The sequence below is a fragment of the Suricata suricatta genome, chromosome 10, assembly GCF_006229205.1.
Source record: "Suricata suricatta isolate VVHF042 chromosome 10, meerkat_22Aug2017_6uvM2_HiC, whole genome shotgun sequence".
Lineage (NCBI taxonomy): Eukaryota > Metazoa > Chordata > Mammalia > Carnivora > Herpestidae > Suricata > Suricata suricatta.
The window spans coordinates 124,349,956-124,374,659 of record NC_043709.1 but is presented as its reverse complement, the minus strand read 5'-3'; the positions used below and the strand labels follow the sequence as shown (position 1 = coordinate 124,374,659).

The 24,704-nt window shown below is 39.4% G+C and overlaps 1 protein-coding gene across 1 annotated transcript in view; it reads right to left on the bottom strand.

Moving 5' to 3' along the window:
- LOC115305366 (ankyrin repeat domain-containing protein 26-like) overlaps positions 1-24,704 on the bottom strand; it is a 115,012-nt gene that overhangs the window by 87,216 nt on the left and 3,092 nt on the right. The window contains exons 3-7 of the mRNA XM_029955586.1: positions 24,558-24,699; positions 21,653-21,759; positions 17,761-17,831; positions 13,443-13,479; positions 7,101-7,173 (exon numbers count right to left, since the gene is read on the bottom strand). Of these exons, the coding sequence (XP_029811446.1) occupies positions 7,101-7,173; positions 13,443-13,479; positions 17,761-17,831; positions 21,653-21,759; positions 24,558-24,699 (430 nt within the window). The remainder of the gene's footprint in view (positions 1-7,100; positions 7,174-13,442; positions 13,480-17,760; positions 17,832-21,652; positions 21,760-24,557; positions 24,700-24,704) is intronic.

Here is a 24,704-nt window from a genome sequence, read left to right as displayed (position 1 = left end):
CCCAGATCCCAGGCGGCACCAAGAGAAAGTGCTCCCCTACTCCCCCAACTGATCCCGGCAAATAAGCCACCTGACCTCGGGAGTACACCTCATCTCAGGGTGGTATCATTAAAGTGCGTGGACTAGGATCTGGAAATGAGGCAGGGCTTGGAAAATACAACTTGGCCCGCCCACGGCACAGAAAGATCTGACCCAAAAGAGTGGGTTGCAGTCCATTCCAGAATGGACTTGAGCACCGCCATTCTTTTCCCCACAACCACCAAGGTGAGGCCTCCAGGAGCAGTCCCTGGGACCGCAGTGGATGCAAGACTTGCCTACACCAAACCACGCCCATCCGCTCTGGAGAGCTGCCCTTCTTTTTGTTTGTTTGTTTTGGTAAGCCAGGGAAAGTCCAAGATTGATTCACTGCTGTGATTAGATCAATTCTTGCAATTCAGATATATTTTCCCTTATCCCATTCTTATCTCTCCTCTTCACTGGACTGGGAATGCAGGACATTGGTTTGGCTACACAGTCATACTTAATCCATTCCTTTGATGCTATGTTCCTTCCTTTCTTTCTTTCTTTCTTTCTTTCTCTCTCTCTCTCTCTCTCTCTCTCTCTCTCTCTCTCTCTCTCTCTCTCTCTGAATTAAGCCTTTTAGTCTCTCTGCCTGGTCAATGTTCAATTTCTCTTTCTCCCCATCCCTATCATTTCTCTCATTGTATATGCTCTTCCAACAGTACTGCCTCTACCCTACTCTTTATTGGTAGCTGTGATTTCTGGTTTTTTGCTTTTAGACTGTCCTTGATCTTTTGTTGTTTTTGTCCCCCCCGCCCCCCTCCCTTCTTCTTTTTGCTTTCCCCTTTTGGCCGGCTTGTTTGTTTGATTTGTCTGTGCTTGTGTGTGCTTTTGTTCCCTGTGTTTGTCTCTCTGTTTTCCTTTTCAGGGCTACCTCCAGAAGAAAGCCAAGGTACACATGGTAGAAAGACCCAAATATCACTGAGTATGGAAATAAAATAACCAAAGGCACAACAAGAGAAACCAAGGGACACCATCAAAAGAACACTTCCTGAAAGGACAGACCCTGGACAGTCAATGAGCCTAGTTTAATGAAGCAATACACACAGGTGCAGAGCGAATACCAAGCTTTTAAAACTGATGAGACAGAAAGCTAGCCAAAATGACGAAATGGAAGAACTCTCCTCTAAAATTCCACGAAGCAGCCACAGCAACAGAATTGCTCAAAACAGATATAAGCAACATAATGGAGCAAGAATTTAGAACAATTGTCATAAAATTAATCACTGGGGTTGAAAAAAGCATGGAAGACATCAAAGAAGCTATTGATACAAAGACTAGGGACCTTCAAAATAGCTGTGACGAGTTACAACATGCTTTAAATGAGGTGCAAAATAAAATGGAGGCGACCACTGCATGAATTGAAGAGGCAGAGAGAATAGATGAATTAGGAGACACAATTATAGAAAAAGAAGAAGCCAAGAAAAATAGAGATAAATTGATCCAGGCGCACAAAAGGAGAATTCAAGAACTGAGTGATACAATCAGGTGGAACAATATCCGTATCATAGGAATTCCTGAAGAAGAGGAAAGAGAAAAAGGTCCTAAAGGGGTGCTTGATCAAATTACAGCCAAGAATTTCCCCAATCTGGGGAAGGAAATAGACATTGAAATCCAAGAGGCAGAGAGAACTCCACTGAGACGTAACTTGAATCAACCTTCGGCAGGACATACAATAATGAAACTGGCAAAATATAAGGATAAAGAGAGAATTCCAAAAGCAGCTAGAGATAAAAGGGTATAACATACAAAGGGAAACTTCTCAGAGTGGTTACAGACCTATCTACTGAAACTTGGCAGGCCAGAAAGGAATAGCAGAAAATCTTCAATGTGATGACCAGAAAAAATATGCAGCAAAGAATAAGAATCCTTTATCCAGCAAGACTATCATTCAGAATAGAAGGAGAGATAAAGGTTTTCCCAAATAAACAAAAATGGAAAGAATTCATCACCACTAAACAGGCCCTACAAAAAATCCTAAGAAGGACGGACTCTATAAGGGAAATGTTGCAAAGAATACAGGGTACCAGAGACACCACTACAAGCATGAACCCTACGGAGAACACAATGAATCTAAATCCGTATTTTTCAATAACACTGAATGTAAGTGGACTAAATGCTGCAAATGACGTAATATAGCAGAATTCATTTTTAAAAATCCATCTATTTACTGCCTACAAGAGACTCATTTTAGACCTGAAGACACTTTCAGATTGAAAGTAAGTGGATGGAGAAATATCTATCATGCGACTGGAAGTCAAAAAACAGCCAGAGTAGCCATATTTATATCAGAAAAACAGGATTTTAAAGTAAAGACAGTAACAAAAGATGGAGGACATTACGTAATAATTACAGGCTCTCTCCATCAGGAAGAGCAAACAATTATAAACATCGATGTGCCAAATTCAGGAGCACCCAAATACATAAAACAATCACAGACAGAAACAATCTTATTGATAAGAATGTGATAACTGCAGGGGATTTTAATATTCCACTTATAGCAATGGAAAGATCAACCAGAAAGAAATTCACTAAAAAAACAATGGACATGAATGACACATTGGTACAGATGGATTTGACAGATTTATTTAGAACTCTACATCTTGAGGCTAGGGAATTCACTTTCTTCTCAAGTGCACGGTACATTCTCCAAGATAGATCACATACTGGGTTATAAAGCAGCCCTACATGAATATAAACGAATTGAGATCATACCATGCACACTTTCAGATCACAATGTTACAAAACTTGAAATCAATCACAGGAAAACTTACCAAATCATGGAAGCTAAAAATCACCCTACTACAGAATGGTTGGGCCAGTCAGGCAATTAGAGAAGAATTTTAAAAATATATGGAAACGAATGAAAATGAAATACAACAATCCTAACTCTCTGGGATACAGCGAATGCAATCCTAAGAGGAAAGTATAATGCAATCTAGGTCTACATCAGGAAACTAGAAAAAGTGCAAACACAAAATCTAACAGCACACCTAAAGGAACTAGAAGAGGAGCAGCAAGAGCACCCCATACCCAGCAGAAGAATAGAAATAATAAAGATCAGGGCAGACAAAAACAATATAGAATCCAAAAAAACAGTTGAACAGATCAATGAAACCAAGAGTTGGGTTTTTGAAAAAATAAATAAAATTGAGGGACCTCTAGCCAGGCTTCTCAAAAAGAAAAGAGAGAGCACCCAAATAGATAAAATCATGAATGAAAATGGGTTTATTACAACCAATTCCCGCAGGGAATACTATGAAAAATTATATGACGACAAACTGGACAAACTAGAGGAAATGGACAAATTCCTAAATACACATGTACTACCAAAATTCAAACGGGAACAGATAGAAAATCTGAAAAGACCCATAACCAGGGAAGAAATCAAATCTGTTATCAAAAATCTCCCAACACATAAGAGCCCAGGGCCAGATGGCTTCCAGACATTTAAAGCAGAGTTAATACCCATTCTTCTCAAGCTATTCCAAAAAACAGAGAATGGAAACTTCTCAACTCATTCTATGAATCCAGCATCACTTTGATTCCCAAACCAGACAGAGACCCAACAATAAAAGAGAACTACAGGCCAATATCCTTGATGAAACAGATGAAAAAATACTCAACAAGGTACTAGCAAATAGAATTCAACAGCATATAAGAAGAATTATCCAACATGATCAAGTGGGATTCATTCCTGGGTTATAGGGTTGGTTGAATATTCGCAAATCCATCAATGTGACAAATCACATTAACAAAAGAAAAGATAAAAACCATATGATCCTGTCAATAGATGCAGAAAAAACATTTGACAAAATACAGCATCCTTTCTTAATAAAAATCCTCAAGGAAGTCAGGATAAAAGGAAATTACTTAAACATTATTAAAACAATCTATGAAGCCCACAGCTAATATTATCCTCAATGGGGAAAAAACTGAGAGCTTTCCCCTTGAGATCAGGAACATGACAGGGATGTCCACTCTCACCACTGTTGTTTAACATAGTGTTGGAAGCCCTTGCATCAGCAATCAGACATCAAAAGGAAATGAAAGGCATCTGAACTGGCAAAGATGAAGTCAAACTTTCACTTTTCACAGATGACATGACACTCTACATGGAAAACCAACAGCCCCCACCAGAAGCCTTCCAGAACTGATCCATGAATTCAGCAAAATTGCAGGGTACAAAATCAACATACAGAAATCAGCTGCATTTTTATACACCAATAATGAAGTAACAGAAAGAGGAATCAAGAAACTGATCCCATTCACAATTGCATGAAAAACCATAAAATACCTAGGAATAAACCTAACCAAAGATGTAAAAGATCTGTAGGATGAAAACTATAGAAAACTTATGAACGAAATAGAAGAAGACACAAGGAAATGGGAAAACATTTCATGCTCATGGATCCAAAGAATAAATATTCTTAAAATGTCATTATTACCCAAAGAAATCTACACATTCAAAGCAACCCCAATCAAAATTGCACCAGCATTCTTCTCAAATCTAGAACAAACTATCCTCAAATTCATATGGAACCACAAAAGGCCCCGAATAGCCAAAGTAATATTGAAGAAGAAAAACAAAATGGGAGGCATCACAATCCCAGACATTAGCCTCTACTACAAAGCTGTCCTCATCAAGATGGTATAGTATTGGAACAAACACACACACATAGACCAATGAAATAGAACAGAGAACCCAGAACTGGACCCACAAATATATGGCCATTTAATCTTTGACAAAGCAGGAAAGAGTATCCAATGGAAAAAAGATTGCCTCTTTAGCAGATGGTGCTGGGAGAACTGGACACCAACATGTAGAAGAATGAAACTAGACCACTTCCTTACACCATATACAAAAATAAACTCAAAATGGATGAACGACATAAACCATCAAAACCCTAGAGGAGAAAGCATGAAACAGCCTCCTTGACCTCAACTGCAGCAATTTCCTACTCACCACATCCCCAAAGGCAAGAAAATCAAGAACAAAAATTAACTATTAGGACCTCATCAATATAAAAAGCTTCTGCACTGCAAAGGAAACAATAAAAAAAAAATAGGCAACCGATGGAATGGGGAAAGATAGTTGCAAATGACATATCAGATAAAGGGCTAGTATCCAAAATCTACAAGGAACTCACCAAACTGCACACCTGAAAAACAAATAATCCAGTGAAGAAATGGGCAGAAGACAAGAACAGACACTTCTCCAATGAGGACCTCCAGATGACTAAGCACCTGAAACGATGCTCAGTGTCACTCATCAGGGAAATACAAATCCAAACCACACTGAGATACTTCCTCACCCTGGTCAGATTGGCTAAAATGAACAAGAGACTATAGATGCTGGTGAGGATGTGGAAAAACGGGCACCCTCATACACTGTTAGTGGGAATGTAAACTGGTGCAGCCACTTTATAAAATAGTGTGGAGGTTCCTGAGAAAAATAAAAACAGAACTCCCCTATGATTCATCAATAGCATTGCTAGGGATTTACATGTGCATAGGAGCACATGTACCCCAATGTTCATAGGGGCACTTTCAACAATAGCCAAATCATGGAAAGAGCCTAAATATCCTTCAGCTGATGAATGGATCAAGAAGATGCACTTGCAGGAAAGACACTGGGTATTATATGGAAACCAACTTGACAATGAACATATATGAAGTTGAAAAAAAAAGATGTGATTTATATATACAATGGAATACTACATGGCAACAAGAAAGAATGAAATCTGGCCATTTGTGGCAACATGGTTAAACCTAGAGGGTGTCATGCTAAGTGAAATAAGTCAGGCAGAGAAGGACAGATACCATATGTTTTCACTCATAAATGGAACAGCAGAAACTTAACAGAGGACCATGGGGGAGGAGAAAAAGGGAGGCAAACCATGAGAGACTCTTGAATACTGAAAACAAACTGAGGACTGGAGGAGGGGGAAAGAAGAAGGGGGTAATAGGGCTGGAGGAAGGCAATTGTGGGGATGAATACTAGGTGTTTTATGGAAACCAACTTGACAATAACGTATAAAAATGAATATTTAAATCAATATAAATTGTTTGCAAGTTCAAATTTTAGAATCTGATACAAGGACTATGAGTAGATATTTTTTAAAAATTTAATATGCAAGATTTCTGAAATTGGAAATTTTACAAAATGGCTATGAAGAGCCTTTGCTTACAGAACTATTATTTTAAGCAAAACATGTATTCTTCAGTTAGATGCAGAATCTTAACTATAATTGTAATGGAGTTATTTCAAAAACATAAAGAAATATGGGGCGCCTGGCTGGCTCAGTCAGTTAACCATCCAACTTCGGCTCAGGTGATGATGTCATGGTTTGTGGGTTCGAGCTCTGCATCAGGCTCTGTGATGAGAGCTAGCTCCCAGCCTGGAGCCTGTCTTCAGATTCTGTGTCTCCGTCTCTCTATAACCCTCCCCTGTTCACACTCTCTCTCAAATAAAAAAAGAATTAAAAAAAAAACATAGTGAAATACCTTTATAAATGTTGAGAAATAATTTACATATCTAATTTTCTACAATTTCTAATATTATTTTAGTTTAAATGTAGAACAAAGGATAGAGAAAGGGAAAAAACTATATCCTATCAAAATAAAAAGTGCCCAAAAGAAAAAAACCTACAGTAGGTAACTGGATCCACTAAAGATTTCATTTAGACACGAGTGTTATAAAAGTCATGTTAGTATAATTTCAAACTCACATAAGAATCCTTATCCTTAACCAAATGTCATATTTCCTCCATTATGGGAAAGCTTTTCCCAATATAATTTTCCTGTCATTATACATTTCCCAGCCCATTCTTTTATCAGCCTCTACCCCTAGTATTCACCAAAAAAAATTAAACAAAAAACTCAACTGGTCATATTTCCATAAAGTGGTATGTTCTTGCCTACTTTCCATTATAAACATAAAATGATAAAAAAACCGGCTACTGTTAAATTTTAAGAGTAAATAAGACAGAAAACTAAATTCAGAGCAGAAAAATTAGTTTCACAAGCGAGTACGTTACCTTAGTACCAAAATCATAGTCTTCACTGTCTGATGTAGGCCATGAATCATCAACATCAGGTTTGTCGGAAAGCCTTTAGAGCAAACATATACAACAAAAACAAGTTCATTTGTTAAAAAAAAAACAAAATAAGTGAAAGGTCAGCTATTAATTAAACAAAGTTTCTTGATATTATTAAATTTTGGCCTCTGGTTTTTTAATTAAGTTCTTATTTTAATGCCAGTATCATTAACATTCAGTGTTCTATTAGTTCAAGTTGTACAATATAGTGATTCACCAACTCCATACTCACCCAGTGCTCATTGTGACAAGTGCCCTCCTTAATCCCCATCACCTGTTCCGCCCCTCCCACCACTCCCCTCCCCTCTGGTGACCATCTGTTTCTTCTCTGCAGTTAAGAACGCCTGTTTCTTGGTATGCCTCTCCCTTTTTTTCTCTTTGCTCATTTGTTCTTTCTTAAATTCTACATGAGTAAAATCATATGGTGTTCGTCTTTCTCTGACTTTGCTTAGCATAATACCCTCTAGCTCCATCCATGTCACTGCAAATGACAAGATTTCATTCTTTCATGGTTGAGTAACATTCCATTGTGGGTGTGTGTGTGTGTGTATACACATACATATACATATATAAAAATATGCATATATACACACATACATATATATATAAATATGACATCTTCTTTATCCATTCACTTGTCAATGGACATTTGCAATGGCTATTATAAATAATGCTGCAATAAACACAGAGGTGCATGTATCCCATTGAATTCATGTTTTTGTATTTTTTTGGTTAGTATCCAGTAGTGCAATTCCTGGATCATAGAATATTTGTTTTAAATTTTTTGAGGAAACTCCAAACTATTTTCTACAGTGGCTTCACCCATTTGCATGTCCACCAACAGTGCTAGAGGTTTCCTTTTTCTCCACATCGTTGTGAACACTGGCTTCTTGTGTTTTGGATTTTAGCCGTTCTGACAGGTGTGAGGTGGTATCTCATGGCAGTTTTGAGGAACTTCTGTTCATGTGTCTGTTGACCATCTGTATGTTGTTTTGGAAAAATGTCTGTTTGTCTTCTGCTCATTTTTAAACCGGGCTTTTTTGGAGGGGAGGAGGTTGACTTGTATTAATTCTTCATACATTTTGGATACTAACCCTTTACTGGAGATGCCATTTGCAAATATTTTCTCCCATTCCATAGGCTGTCTTTTAGTTTTGATTATTTCCTTCACTGTGCAAAAGCTTTTTATTTTGATGTAGTCCCTGTGGTTTACTTTTGCTTTATTTCCTTTGCCTATAGAAACATAACTAGAAAAATGTTGCTTCAGCCAACATCACAGAAATTGTTGCCTGTGCTGTCTTCAAGAATTTTTATGGTCTCAGGCAAATATTTAGGTCTTTAATTCATTTTGAGTTTAGTTTTGTGTATGGTAAAGACATGGGTCCAGTTCCATTCTTTTGCATGTGGCTGCCCAGTTTTCCCAACATCATTTGCTGAAGAGACTGCCTTTTCCCCACTGGATAGTCATTCCTTGTGGGGAACAGACTTTGGAATCCCCTGGGCTTCTACCAATGGGTTAACAAAGCATAGAGAAATAAAGCCATAGAACGCTCACATCCAAGTTTGGGTAAACATAATTGGCACCTCATGAATAGAAAGGTGCAAGGGCTGGAGAACAGGGCAGTGCATTAGCACCCCGAGAACAGGATGGTGCAAACACACCCCAAAACAGGGGGGTGCTGAACACCAAAGATAGAGAGGGATGGGCAAACACCCAGAGTAAGAACGGGTACAAAGGCTCCCAATACAAAGGTGTATGAAGTATGCAAGATTAGGCATGCAAGGCAAAACTGCCCCCTAGTTTAGTACTATAGCAGAGAAGCTGCTTTCCCCGGAGAAGAGGGCCCAGTTAGGCCAAACAAGTAAATTGGACTACAGACTGCTACACTGCAGGCTGAGCCGCCCATAGCGGAGATGGTTAAAAAAAGAAACTATGTGTTGTTAACACTGAGGTTCTTTCTTTCCCGTCTTCTCCCCCAGGCTAGCTAAGACAGACAGACAGGGCGCCTCCTATCTGCCCCTGACAACCATCTGCACATCTGCCTGGCACCTGGATTTTGTCTTATAGCCCCAAACACTGTCTACCTTCAACCTCCCTTTCCTTGATGCCCTTAAGTTAATGGTTCACAATTTCTTTGTCTTTGTGCACACCCATCACGTTTGTAAACCTTCTGATCTTAATAAATACAGGGCAAGGACACTTACTCAGGGCTCTTGTATTTTCCTGGACATTAGTCATCCGTCTCTCCTATTTTTTTAATCCTGCCTCCCGCTGTCTTGTTAAGAGAGAACTTTAGACCCAGAGTGTACAACATTTCCTGTCTGTTGAAGATTACCTGATCATACAGTGGTGGATTTATTTTTGAGTTTTCTGTTCTATTCCATTGTTCTATGTGACTATTGTTATGTCAGTGTGTTACAGCTTTGTAATATAACTTGAAATCTGAAACTGTCACACCTCCAGTACTTTTTTTTTTTTCCAATGATGCCTTGGCCATTCGAGGTCTTTTGTGATTCTGTACAAATTTTAGGATTATTTTTCTAGCTATGTGAAAAATGGTGTTGTTATTTTGACAGAGATTGCATTAAATCTGTGGATTTCCTTGGGTAGTAAAGACATTTTAAAAATATGTATTCTACCAATCTGTGAGCATGGAATGTCTATTTCTTTGTGTCATCTTCCATTTCTTTCATCAGTGTTTTAGAGTTTCCAGAGTACGGGTCTTTCAAGATTTAGTCCCTGTTTTAAAAAAGCTCTTAGTGATCTATTTTGTCTCCACTCTCCTAACCTGTGGAATATGCAATGAAGACCCAGTCTTAGTTCCCGTAACCAAGTGTGACAGGCAGGAGGGAATTCTCTGAAATGTTTGAACATTAAATGTATAAAAGTTACCACAATAACTTATCACCTTACATCTGTCAGAAGGGTTAAAATTCACAACACAAGAAACAACTGGTGTTAGTCAGGGTATGAGGGGGAAAACACCTTGTGCACTGGTGATGGGATGTGAAGTGGCGTAGCCACTGTGAAAAACAGTATGGAGGTTCCTCGAAAAATTAAAAATAGAAATATCATATAATTCAGTAACTCCACTACTGGGTATTTATTTATCCAAGGAGAATGAAAATACTACTTTGAAAAGACATATGCAGCCCTGTCTTCATTGTAGCATTATTTACAATAGCCAAGACATCAGAGCAGCCCAATTGTCCATCAACAGACGAACACATCACACACACACACACACACAGGAATACTACTCAGCTATAAAACAGAATGAGATCTTGCCATTTGCAACATCATCAATCTACCTACAGGACATTATGCTCAGTGAAATAAGTCAGACAGAGAAGAGACAAATACCAGATTTCACTTATACACAGAATCTAAAAAAAGGAACAAATGCACAAACAGAAAAGCAGAAACAGACCCATAAATACAGAGAACTGATGGTTACCAGAAGGAAGGGAAGGTTGGGGGATGGACAAATGGGTGAAGGGGAGAGGGAGGTTCAGGTATCCAGTTATAGAATGAGTAAATCACAGGAATAAAAGGTACTGTGCACGGGGAATATAGTCAATGGTAGTGTAATAGCATTATACATTAACCTATGGTAGCTACACTTAGGGTGAGCACAGTGGAACATACAGAGTTGTTGAATCACATATTACATTGCATGTCAACTCTATCTCAGTTTAAGTAACTATACAAAAGTTAAAGAACAGATTTCTATGTTATTATTGAAAATATTATTCCAAGAGATTAAAAAATTAAAAAGTATAAAGTCCAATTTTTCCCCTACACATGTCTTGCCTTATTTAGGTCCATATGAACTGGCAAGACCTTAAAAACCTTCAGGGGCATTCAGATACCCGAGGAGAGAGACTAATAAAAATAGGCCTGGTAGTTGTGCCTCTGTTTCTCTATACACTGCCTGGATATTTTCTTTCCTATCAGCTCCCACTCCCACATCACTCACCGGCACAGCTCGGTGACACTCTCCAAACCTTAAATCTTTAGCCTGTGAAGGCACAGACTCCTAAAACAAGAATGGACTCAAATGACCAAGGGTAGGAGCTATGTCCTGCTCCTGGAGAACCAGCTGAATGGAGTCTCAGTCAGCCACACAGTCACCTCAACGTAGGCATGTTATCAACTATCCAGATGAAGCTCCATTACAGATTTGACAAGCCCGTCCTACCCCTGCCCAACCCTGCACATGGGAAGGGCCTCACAGATTTAGGAAAAGAGGTGGAGTGAGGAGACAGCTGCCTTGAGCCATAAATCTCTATAGTTCATAATCTCCGCCCCCCTATACGTGAGAGGATCTAAGCCATCCTCTGCAGGCTGGGGTGGAAGTGGCGGATATCACGTTCTTATTTGCTGTAAGGAGACTCTTCCCAGTAGCTCAAATGGCTTTAATATCTCTCAACAGAAAATCTGAAGTATGCTAGTACCTTCAATCAAGCCAACAAACAAAACAGCAGAAACCTGTTAAAAACATGCCTTTCTAAACACTTTCCAGTATCCTGGATCCTAAATTCCTATAGTTCATCTTTATCTAACTTGTCCTAAACCCCAATATCCTGACATCTTTTCTAAAACTCTCATTCCTATCCAACTCAGTGTTGTTCTTCTTGAAACCAGGTCTCTGCTAACTCAATTCTTACCCTCCTTCTCTGTGTTCAATAGACCTACTCCCCCAGCTTTCTATTAGCTACATGATGAAAAAAAGAAGAAACCTGAATTTATATCTGATTTCTATCACTTATCATATCCAAATAAGTCTCTTTAATCTCTTTGGAGTTTCAAATTCTCCATTTAAACAACCATTTGGCAAGGATGTTAAATATTGATGAAGTACCAGAAGGCATTTTGATTAATAAATCTCTAAAGTTCCTTAAGTCTTGATATCCTGTGCGTTTTTGCTTTTGCCTTAGAAAACTGGAGAGTACTTAAATGGCAGAAGTGGAAAATATAATGGGATAAAAGAGATACCAAAAGAAGTAGAAAAGAAAAGAAAAAAGGAAAAAAAAAAAGTATAGCGAAGCCATGGAAAAAAAAGTCTACAAAAAAAGAAAAAGCTTTGGGGCGCCTGGGTGGCTCAGTCGGTTAAGCGCCAGCTTCGGCTCACGGTTTGTGGGTTCTAGCCCCGCATCGGGCTCTGTGCTGACAACTAGCTCAGAGCCTGGAGCCTGCTTCGGATTCTGTTTCTCCCTCTCTCTCTGACCCTCCCCTGCTCGCACTGTCTCTCTCTGTCTCTCAAAAATAAATAAAAGACATTTAAAAAAAATTTTTAAGGAAAAAAAAAAAGAAAAAGCTTCATAGAACTAGTCAACGGTACTAGCCCAAAGGGAAAACCAGACTGGGAAGTCAGGAAGCAGAGAATCATATAGAAATACCCTCCAAATAGATGCTGAATCTAATTAACATACCATGGTCTATACCTAGATATCCTTCACTTACAGAAAACTCGTTCATCTCCAGAAGAGGAGCTATCACTACATCTAACACCATGGCTGGTTAGGTCTTGTTTAGGTAAAAGCTGTGATACCGTGGCCATAGCTAACTGAGATCCACCCTAAAATCTTCGATGGTAAAAACAAGAGACTAGTTACCACTGCCCTAATTACTTCAAGTTACCACTAGTTGTCAAATATATTAGGACAAATGCTTGGACTAACCTGCTTTCTTAAGAAAAGTCTAAATTAGAGTTAATACATAACTAAAGTTAACATTCTGAGTTGATCTGACTAGGATCTGTGCCTAGAATCCCAGTGCTGCTGAGAAACGAGAGAGCGGATGTGGAAGGTACACAGGCTCACAGTCAAACCACGGGTCAGTGACTCATTAACTATGGAACCCTGGGTTGAGTAACCAACCTCTCAGAACCATAGATGCCTAATTAATAAAAAGCAGGCTATGATAACACAGCTATTTTGCAGAGCTATATAATGACTATATAACATAACAAATGTTAAGCATATGATTTACTGTCTAGCCCAGGATAGAACACTCAACAAATGCTTTTCTTTGCATTCCCTTAGGTAACACATAATTATTTGTTTGTTTGTTTGTTTATATTTTGAGAGTGCGTGCACACACACACACACACATGCAAGCTAGTGAATGACAGAGAATCCCATGCAGGCTGACAGCGCAAATCCCAACGTGGGGCTTAAACTCACAAACCTGAGCTGAAATCAAGAGTCAGACACAACCAAGTGAGCCACCCAGGTGCCCCAATACTAGTAATTTTTAAAAATCCATAAAAATCCTACCTGCTTATTAAGGACTCTTCCTCAGAACACTCATCTGCTATTAAAGAAAAGAGAAAAATAATTTTAAATCAATAACAGAAAAAAGAGGAAATTAAAAGTTTAAGACTCATGATTTGTTAAAAAGTATTCCTTTGGGACCACACCTGGAAACCACACTAAGAGTTAGTGTTAATTATATGAACAGTAGGCTTCATGTGCCAAGAAATCTTGCTTTCTCCTCTACATTTACCAAAAGCAAGAATGGTTTTTATCAGAATTTGACACCTACAAGTGAACTGATGTTTACGACCGTAACAGACCCTATGACACTGGTGGAAAATGGTATCATTCGCAGAATAATGATCATAAACTGACAATGTCAAACTTAAATAGGCTGATTTTTCTGGGCTTCCACTACTAGGAGGAGATTTGCTGTAACACAGCAGACCTTCCCCAGCTCTTCCACAGGCACTGCTCAGTTTAGGATGAAACGTCCCCTCACAAAGTTTGACCTATAGCTATTGTACTTTGCAGCACGGTGAAAACATTGCACACACACTCTCTCTGACCTTATTTCCAGCTGCAAGGTAAGTATGAAAGGTTTGTGATTCTAGTTTTACAATGTTCTAACTCTTGAGCCTGTCTCCTATCACTGCTAGAGAGTTTATCTAGATCCACCTCCTAGAGGAGGATGGTCCCGGTGTCAGTGCTGTGTAGTCGTACACAATGCCATTTTCCTCAACCCTCCCCATTATGTGACAAACATCTATAGAAATCATGCTTTTTCATGGAAGGCATATGCCATCAGATCCTACTGTGAGGAACAAAACAAAACAAAGAGCAAAGAAGATCTTGAATAACTACATAAAATCACCTTGGAATTTTAATTTTTTAGACATTCAAAAAGATATCCACTGTATGATTCTAACTATATGACATTATGGAAAAAGGAAGACTATGCAGTTAAGGGCTGGGACAAAGGGAAGGATGAACCAGCACAGCACAGAGCGCTTTTAAGACAATGAAACTATTTCACATGATCACAATGGTGGATTCACATTTTTTTACATTTGTTAAAACTCATAGAATGTGTAACACCGAGACTGAATACTAATGTAAATTAGAGACTTTGCGTGAAAATGATGAGTTAGTGTAAACACACAAATATACCACAGTCAGGGTGCTGGGTGGCTCAGCTGGTTAAGGGTCCAACTCCTGATCTCAGCTCAGGTCATGACCTCATAGTTCATGGGATCAAGTCCTGCATCAGGCTCTGTGCTGACAGCAGAGGATTCTTCCTCCCCACTCGCTCTGTTCCTTTTCTGCTCAGACATATGCATACTCTCTCACTCAAAATAAACTTGAAAAAAAATATATTACAAATGTACCACTGTGGTACAGGATGTTGACAATAGGTGAGATCATGCATGCACAGAAATTGGTAGGTTATACGGAGCCTCTGTGTCCTCACTCTACATGTGCTCCTTCAAGGACAAGCTCAATCTTTATCCGACCTATGACTTTGCCTAAAAAGTTTAATCAGATTATTTCAAATCTGCATCTCCCATCCTGAAGGTCTTTCTCCAGGTGGAAATTACGATTATTCAATTATTCAATTACTGAGAATACCCTACGTGGATATTCCATCAAATTCAACATATTCAGAAAAATACTGGTCTTCCCTATCCTGCTACTCTCCTCTATCTGATAAAGTCCTACTCATTCTTCATGTCCAAGTGAAAAAACAGTGCACAACCTGGAAACCTACGAATCTTCTTAGATTTCGCACTCCTCAACTTTTTATATTCTAGAATCACAAAAACGTATTAACTACACCGTTTCTGTCTCTGCTGTATATTTCCCCTGCTACTGCCCTGCTCAAACATGAGCTCCTAACTGATGTCTTTCACAGGGGTAAAAAAGAAAGAGCAAAAAAACCAAAGCCACCAACTATTACTGTTATTTCTTAAATTAATAAAATAATTTTAATTGGGGCGCCTGGGTGGCTCAGTCTTGAAAATGTAACCTAGTCGTGAAAATGTCAGAGGAAATCTACTGCAAGCCTCTTCCTGGGTAAAAGACACCCAGAAAGAAAATCAGTCGTTCCAGCCATTGGCCATTGTCACGTGAGAATATGATGCCTGAAGCTGCTGCTTCTGGCCAACCAGGAGAGGAGAAATAAAAATACCACCAACTCCAAAACTGAACCAGAGACAACTGGAACCCTGATGACATCACCAAACCATCCAAACAATTCTGCTTCCTACTGTTTCAGTCACTGTTGTGACTCACCTTTTATTTGCCGCGAAAAGCATTCTACCTGAGAAGTTGCCCAAGGCCTACAGGGTAAGATCTACTCCTTTCTACAGCACTCAAACACTTCCCTAAGCTCGTCTTAGCTAAGTATTCACCTCATTCCCAGCCACTCCCATAGCACACTTTCTGTACCAGCAAAACTGAACTGCTCGTAACTCCTACAAAGCTCACTCATACATCTTAGCATGTGCACTGTGGTTCCCTCCACCAAACATGGAATCGTGATGGATGTTCCTCCTGCCAAACACCATCATTCTTCCTCTTTACCTGGCAAACGTGCTCCTCAGTCTGCATACCTTGAATTCTACCCATTCTTTGAAAACTCTAATTCCTCACCATGAATTGAAGGTAAGTGGAACAAATGCCAATTAGAAAATAACATGATAATTATAAGCTCCACGAGGCTCTGGCACACAGTAAGCACCAACTAGAGTAAATAATGAAAATGACAGTGGCAATATCTTTTAATGTGGTTTTTGTGCTTTGATTATAATTTCTTGAGCCCATGTGCCCTATCTGAATATTTAGTATGATAATCTTTTGACTAATGGCGACAGAGAATCAAATTCTAACAAGACTACAGTGTCTGACAATTGTCCACCAAACAGAATAAAACACTGTGGTAATGAAGTCAACATATCTCGATCCAGATTTGTTGTTGCTGTTGTTTTTAAGTGTTTATTTATTTATTTTGAGAGACAGAGCATGCATGCACAGGGAAGGGGCAGAGGGAGAGGGAAAGGGAAAATCCCAAGCAGGCTCTGAGCTGTCAGCAAGGAGCTTGACTTAGAAGTCTGACATGGGACTTGAACTCACCAACGGTGAGATTGTGACCTGAGCTGAAATCAAGAGCTGGACACTTAACCGACTCAGCCACCCAGCATCCCTCTCATTCTGTTTTGATTTGTGAGGAATGAAGTTGATAATGCTGAGACCTTGTTGATACAATAGGTAAAATAACCTATGCTTCCCAATAAGGCACTGTGTTTCTTCTGTACTATTACTAGCTAGCTGTAAAAAACAGCTTCACTGGCATTGCTGCATACTCGCTAAGTTTCCTAGTTCTTATTATTTGCCACTTGTTCACAGGACCAGGAAAGTATTGTAGAATTCTCAGTTTTAAGAATGGTTAATTTTGGGGCGCCTCGGTGGCTCAGTCGGTTAAGCGTCTGGCTTCAACTCAGGTCACGATCTCACGGTTCATGGGTTCGAGCCCCGCGTCGGGCTCTGTGCTGACAGCTAGCTCAGAGCCTGGAGCCTGCTTCAGATTCTGTCTCCCTCTCTCTGACCCTCCCCTGCTTGCGCTGTCTCTGTCTCTCAAAAACAAAATAAAAACCACAAAAAATTAAAAAAGAAAAAAAAAAAGAATGGTTCATTTTTTAGTGAGACCAATCACTATGTAATAATATTTACTAAATATAATCCATTTGTAAAAACTATAGAAAAAAATCCATATTTAAAGCAAGTGCAATTTGTTATTAGATGTTTATGGAGGAAATTGTAAGATACACTAACTTAAAAATCTTTTTCTCCTGGGGCACCTGTGTGGCTCAGTTGGTTAAACATCTAACTTTGGCTCAGGTCATGATCTCGTGGTTCATAAGATCAAGCCCCACATTGGGCTCTCTGCTGTCAGTAGTGGAGGCTGCTTTGGATCTTCTGTCTACCTCCTTCTGCCCCTCTCCTTCTCACTCTCTCCCTCTTTCTCTCTCAAAAATAAACATTAAAAAATATGTTTTTCTTATTTACACAAAGGTATCATATGGTATTTTATGGATCATGAGGAAAATAAGAAATTTCTTTTCACATAATATTGTCTCATATTTTCAATTACATACAATTAACTTCTTAAATAGTTCTGCATATTAGACTATGAAGGAAGGAATTAAGAAAGAAAAAAAATACACATGCAATTTACACATGGGTGTTTTTTTTCTTCATTGTTCTTTCATTATCAAAACGTCCTTACTCTGACTTTACCTATGTTAGGACAACAAGAGAAATTCACTATGTAAAGTCTTACCTGGATGGCAACTTTGGGAAGAATTTTTTGGTGTCTTTTCTTCTTTATAACTGGATATTGGGTGGTAATCGCTATGTGTAACAAAGGGTGATAAATAATATTACTATTTTAGTACTGATATGAAAGACACTTACCAAATATATCAAATTCTGAGAGTATTTCAAATATTATTCAAATATTATTTGAATATCAAAACTTGAATTACCACATATACTTTAAATGTATATGTTTTATAAACTTTTCATTAAGCATGGAGTTAAAGAAGAAAAAACCATAAGATGAATCAGTCATGAATTGAGTGCATTATAGCTGAGTAAATTAGAATTGACTTGCCATAATGGAAAGTGTTTTGAACTCAGAAGTCCTAGCTCTACAAGCAATAGCTATTTCTTCTTGGATAAACCACTTCTGTTTGGCTCAGTTTTCCTTTATAAAACAAGTATCTTATTGCCTTATTTTACAAGGTTGCTAAGAAGATTTCATGAGAGGTTATACCTAAAACATGGCCTCTCAGGCAAGGTGACACCCGTTACTCTGGGAAGGGCAATCTGAGACGTCCCATGATCTAAAAAGACGCTGCACAGGATTGAAAGCAGGGGGACAGGAACATCTGGGTGGCTCAGTCAGGTAAGCATCTACCTCTTCATCTCAGCGTGGGTGTTGATCTCAGGCCCATGAGTTCAAGCTGCATGCTGGCCTCCATGGTGGGCATGGAGCCAACTTAAAAAAAAAAAAAAAGAAGAAGAAGGAGGCAGGGGTACAGATCTACTAACAAAGACGAAAGGAAAGTCTGGTCTCTTCCTGTAGCATTATGCAGACCTCTCTGACAGCTTAGAATGGTCCCAACTACCATCTTCTGGCAGAAAAGACAAACAAGATCCTGAAAGGGTAATACATAATGAATGTCTGGGCTAAGATATGGGCCCCACGTAAGGTTTTTGAGTGTGTAAGGAAAGGGGTGTTGGCTAAAGCTAGGAGGCCCAGCTGCCAGAACAGGGTGCTGGTGCTTTGGAACAGCCACTGACCACATGTGCATGTGTAGTGGACTAAAAAAAGTTGTAACTTTGAAGTCTTAAGTGTGGATCACCATTAAGACTGAAAAGTCTGGATCAGCAAGGGCATCCTGGGAGCAAAGGTCAATCATGACCAGTCTACAGAACCAGTTTCAATAGCAATGCTGCAGCAACAGAATCAAAAGAAACAGTAGAATGAGATTAGAACGTCCTTTTTCCCTTCCAAATGATTTGTGAAAGAGGACTGTCTCTGTGACCTTAGGATGATCCTTAGGTTCTTAGGAAAATTCCAGGGTCAGAGTACAGGAGATAGCTCTCAAAGGAAAAGTACAGGGTTTTCTACAAAACTGAACATTCCAAGACCCAAGTAACTAGTTATAAAAAAACAAAGATGTAACATTCATTGTACCCCACGCATAGGGGTTACACATGGAATGAAATGGATAAGGTTAGGATCCTTAAGGATAAAGGTCTCAAGGGGCACCTGGGTGGCTCCGTCAGTTAAGCGTCTGACTTTGGCTCAGGTCATGATCTCACAGTATGCAAGTTCGAGCCCTGCGTCAGGCTGTGTGCTGACAGCTTGCTAGGAGCTTGGAGCCTGCTTCAGAGTCTGTGTTTCCCTCTCTCTCTGCCCCTACCCCACTCACTCTGTCTCTCTCTCTCTCTCTCTCAAAATAAAATAGAGACATAAAAAATTTTTTTAAAAAAGGATAAAGGTCTCCAAAGTCCTGAGATCAAGAACCCTGAACCTATTCCTACTTCTAACTAGCCTAGTCTTTTGCTTGATTTCTGGCTAATGCAGTGGACTAACTCACTGCCATTCCAAAACTGCCTGAAGCATACTATGAAGTATATATATAAGTGACATACGAAGTAACAGGTTGATTATTTGAAACCTGTTTAGTAATAACTAGCATTTTAATATAAACACACATTAAGCCATTAACAAGAGCACATTCATCTGCACTCCATCCACACATCTCTTGAGAAAAGGCATCCATATCTTGCTCAAGAAGAAGCCTGACTATATTTGCTGATTTAGTAGTTGCAGCAAACATGAGGGCTGTTCTAAAATAACAGAGAGATAACGTGACTCTTGGGAATTTAGAGTTCTTTAAACAGCCAATCCAATATATTTTATCAGGTTAATATACTGCCTATCTCTACAGAATTGACCATTTACATGTTCAAGTGCCCATCTTTGCAAATGATCTGTGATGCTAAAATGAAGAGACGAAAAGGAAGCTTCTTGTCCCACTTAGGTAATGTATTCTAGAAGTTGCTAATTTAAAGTCCTTTGACAAATAAGAAACTATGCTGAAGTCACTTCTCTGAACAGGTAAAGATTTTGAAAAAGAATTCCTTCAATTGCTTCCTTCAACTGACACAGTGCATTTCAAAGCCATCTAGAGGTCAAGTAAGTATAAAAACTATCTGATGCCTTAAAATGATAATATTTTAATGCTACTGGTAATAAAATAATCATAATTAGTTAATGATGCTGATAGCATATGGTAGGCACTAAATTAAATGCTATGTATATAAAATTTTATTTACACACAACAACCCTTGAAGGATGTATCATTATCCTCCTTTTCATATCAGGAAACGTATTTTTCTTTTTTTATCATCCACCTATAATTTATCATCATTAAAGGAAAAGTCTATTCAATTAAAGTTATCATTCATCTTTCTACCCATACCAATTAAAAAATAAAATCAAAAAATATATACTGGACTGAAAAAGGATAAAAACTGAGAGCCAAAATATATGGTAATAGTAATTAATCATCACTCAGGGATCATTTAACAACATCAGTATTCCTAAAAAAAAAAAAAAAAAAGCATTTAATGCAAAGAGTCATCCAAAAGACAAAACAACTTCTATTTATGTTTAATATGCATCTTTTTTGGTAACATGTATTTGCTTTTGAGAGAAAGACACAGAGAACAAGCTGGGCAGAGACAAAGAAAAAGGGAGACACAGAATCCAAAGCAGCTCCAGGCTCTGGATCTGTTAGCACAGAGCCCAATGTGGGGCTTGAACATATATATGAACCATGAAATCATGACCTAAGCCGAAGTCAGAGGCTTAACCAACTGAGCCAACCAGGCACCCCAATATACATCTTTTAGGGAAAAATATATATGAAGTGGAAGTTGCTTTATTATTATTATTATTATTTTGGGAAAGAGAGAAAGTAAGCACGAGTGTGGGCGAGAGCAGAGAGAGAAAGAGAGGAAGAGAGAGAATCATAGGCAAGCTCTGCACTGTCGGCACAGAGCCCAATGTGGAGTTCAAACACACAAACCATGAGATCATGACCTGAGCCAAAGTCAGATGCTTAACCAACTGAGCCACCCAGGCACCCCTATGAAGCAGAAGTTTACAAAAAATACCATAAAAGGGTTAAGAAACCCAATATTGCATCATAAAGGAAACTATGAGCTGAGAGTCCACTCCTTAAAAACGAATATAAAATCCCTTTAGTTAACATCAAATCATGTGGGGCAGTGGGGGGGGGGGGGGTGCTGCAGGGGCAACTGGGTGGCTCAGCTGGTTAAGCATCCAAATCTTGATCTCAGCTCAGGTCTTGCTCCTGGAGTCATGAGTTCAGGCCCAGCGTTGGGCTCCACACAGAGGATGGAAACAACTTAAATATGAAGACTGCAAATGACATCAGTCAACATTATCAAGGAAAATGAATTCTTCTATACTCTCTTCATGTTACCCAGTCAGAATAATTGCTTTCTGCCTAACTGATGACGTGCTGCCATTTTTCACTATGTAATTATAAATGAATCTTATTAGTCTTCATGACTTGGATAATTATTTTCACTCTAGAACAATATTAAGATAAAAAAAACAGCTACTGCACCTTTTAATATTATTAACTGTATAAACATCTGCTTTCTTTTCTGCTAAAAGTTCCACCATCTGCTCTTTGTTCTCATTTATCGCAAGAAGAAGTGGTGTAAGGCCTGCCTGTAAAAGAGCAAAAACAATTTATAATTTATAACATTACCTATTTCCATACTGAATTCTGAAACTTACAGAAGATCCTTTAAACTTAGACATAGAATACAGAAAGGAAATAAAAACTGGCCTCTTACTTCTCACCCCTGTGCTTTCACCTGCTGCTGCTTCCCTTTAAAATAGCCCTCTTCCATTGGGGCACCTGGGTGGCTCAGCTGGTAGCATCTGACTTCGGCTCAGGGCATGATCTCGCAGTACATGAGTTCAAGCCCTGCCCTGGGCTCTGTGCTGACAGCTCAGAGCCTGGAATGTGCTTCGGATTCTGTCTCTCCCTCTTTCTGCGCCTCTCTCCTACTTGTACCCTCTCTCTCTCTCTCTCTCTCAAAAATAAACAAACATTTAAAAATTTTTAAAAATATATTTCTAAGTATATATGTCTATATATCCATGATACTAGATTTACTCAAACTCTTGAGGGGAGAGTTCAGGCAGGCTTGTAAAAAAATGTGTTAAACGTCCACAGGAGACTGGGATTCACCACAACAATTCTAGCTGAGAGCTAGTGCAGCAATCACATCAGTCTCATCGCCCATCTGTGTGGCCAAGTCCCTCTATCAGTGGAGGATTTAGCTGACGAGTGACTTATCAAAACTGCATTTAACTTCCCTGGGCAAGGGGAGAAGATGGACTAAATGTAAAGTCAAAGTGCAACTTGGTTTCATTACTTATAACCTCCTTATTTCCCAACAAGATATTCTAGATTTCAGAGCAGAGTTTAGACTCGTACATAAGTGGCTGTTTCTGCCAAAATAAGATTAGATGTCAATTAATTATCTGTTCTTTCCTAGCCTTGCCCACTTAATCAACCACCTGTTCACTGGCCAATCTGATTTCCTCAGAGTACTCCGAAAATTGATCTCTAGGCAGGTTTACAACTCACTCTTTCCCGAAGTAACAATTATTATATCCCCAAATTAAAGACACCTTGGTTGAACATAAAAACTGAAGGGGGTGGAGGGGAGAACAAGAAAAAAAAGCCTCTTCTTGTTATTTCCTCTCAATTGTCAAATTCCCAAATTGGCCCATGTATTTTTCTTTTTTTTTTTTTTTAGTATTTTTAAAATATTTCTTCATTTTCGCAAGAGACAAAAACATGAGCAGGAAAGGGGCAGAGATAGGGAGACACAGAATCTGAAACAGACTCCAGACTCTGAGCTGTCAGCACAGAGCCTGATGCGAGGCTCAAACTCAGGAATGGTGAGATCATGACCTGAGCCCAATTTGAACGCTCCCTCCTTTTCCCTTCTCCCTCTTAAGTCTTGGCCAATAAAAGATAAATCCCATTTTTGTTTAAAGTTTTTTATGTTTATTTACTTTTGAGAGACAGAGCGTGAGCAGGGGAGGGTCAGAGAGAGAGTGGGAGACAGAATCTGAAGCAGGCTCCAGGCTCTGAGCTGTCAGTACAGAACCCGACACAGGGCTCAAACCCACCAACCGTGAGATCATGACCTGAGCCGAAGTCGGACGCTTCACTGACTGAGCCACCCAGGCGCTCTAAATCCCATTTTCTTACATAACTTTATCAAATAGGAATTTTCAATAGTAACAATACTTTTTATTGTAAAATGCATTTGGGGGCGCCTGGATGGCTCAGTCAGTTGAGTGTCTGACTTCAGCTCAGGTCATGATCTCACAATCTGTGGGTTCAAGCCCATGTAAGGCTCTGTACGTACAGCTCAGAGCCTGGAGCCTGCTTGAGATGCTGTGTCTCCCTCTCTCTGCCCCTCCCCCGCTCGCTCTCTGTCGCTCTCAAAATAAAGACATAAAAGATAAAATAAAATAAGATAAAATAAAATAAAATGCATTTGTTTTGTCTGAGTTTGAAGACAAAGCCAGGGGAAATTTTGCTTTCCTGTGTTATTTTTCACTAATTAGAAAAAAACATTGGATGGGAAAAAATATTTGAAAACAAAAAAATGTTACCTTTAACAAATACAGTGTTTTCACAAATATTTTCCATAAATACATAAAACAACGCTGTATTCTCTACAGCTTCTTTAGAAGTATCCTTATTTAAAGCGAAATCTTAAGGGTGCCTAGGTGCTTCAGTTGGCTGAGCATCCAACTTCAGCTCAAGTCTTGATCCCACGGCTCATGAGTTCGAGCCCCGCATCAGGCTCTGTGCTGATAGCTGGGAACCTGGAGCCTGTTTCGGAATATTTCTCTCTCTCTCTCTCTCTCTCTGCGCCTCCCACCAACACCATGCTCGCTTGCTCACTCTCACTCTCTCTCAAGCAGCCTGCTGCTTTCCCCGCCCACTTGCACACATCCGAGCTCTCCCTGCCAGGGCTGGGGCTCCATCCCTCCACCCACCTGTCCCCAGCAGCACCCGTTTCCTAAGCCCCTGCAGAGCACCCAGCCCCCCTCATCACCTCACTCCCCGCTAGACCCTTAGTCCTCTATGGGCTCGAGACCGCCATCCACCTGTAGGCACGAACAGGAGGATTTTCTTTCGGGGGTGGAAGGGAGGCGGGGAGACACAACCTTAACCCCTTCTGCGGGCACCGCCATTTCCTAGCCCTCCCTGACCTGGCACTGGAGTTACTTCCATGATGACAGGGCCTGAGGTATAGACTTCAGAGAGAGAGAGAGAGAGAGAGAGAGAGAGAGAGAGAGAGAGAGAGAGTGTGTGTGTGTGTGTGTGTGTGTGTGAAATAAAATGTTTTGTGGTTAAAATTGCTTTGTGTATGTATATATATATATATATATATTTAAAATTAAAAGGTTTGTGTAAATTTGATATTTACCTTATTTCTGGCTTCAACGTCTGCATTGTGTAAAAGCAGCTTCTCTGCTATGGATGTGTTCTCGCCAACCACAGCGTAGTGGAGAGCAGTGTTGCCACTGTTGTCCATAAGATTTGGATCGGCACCGTGTTCCAGCAGGATAGTTAC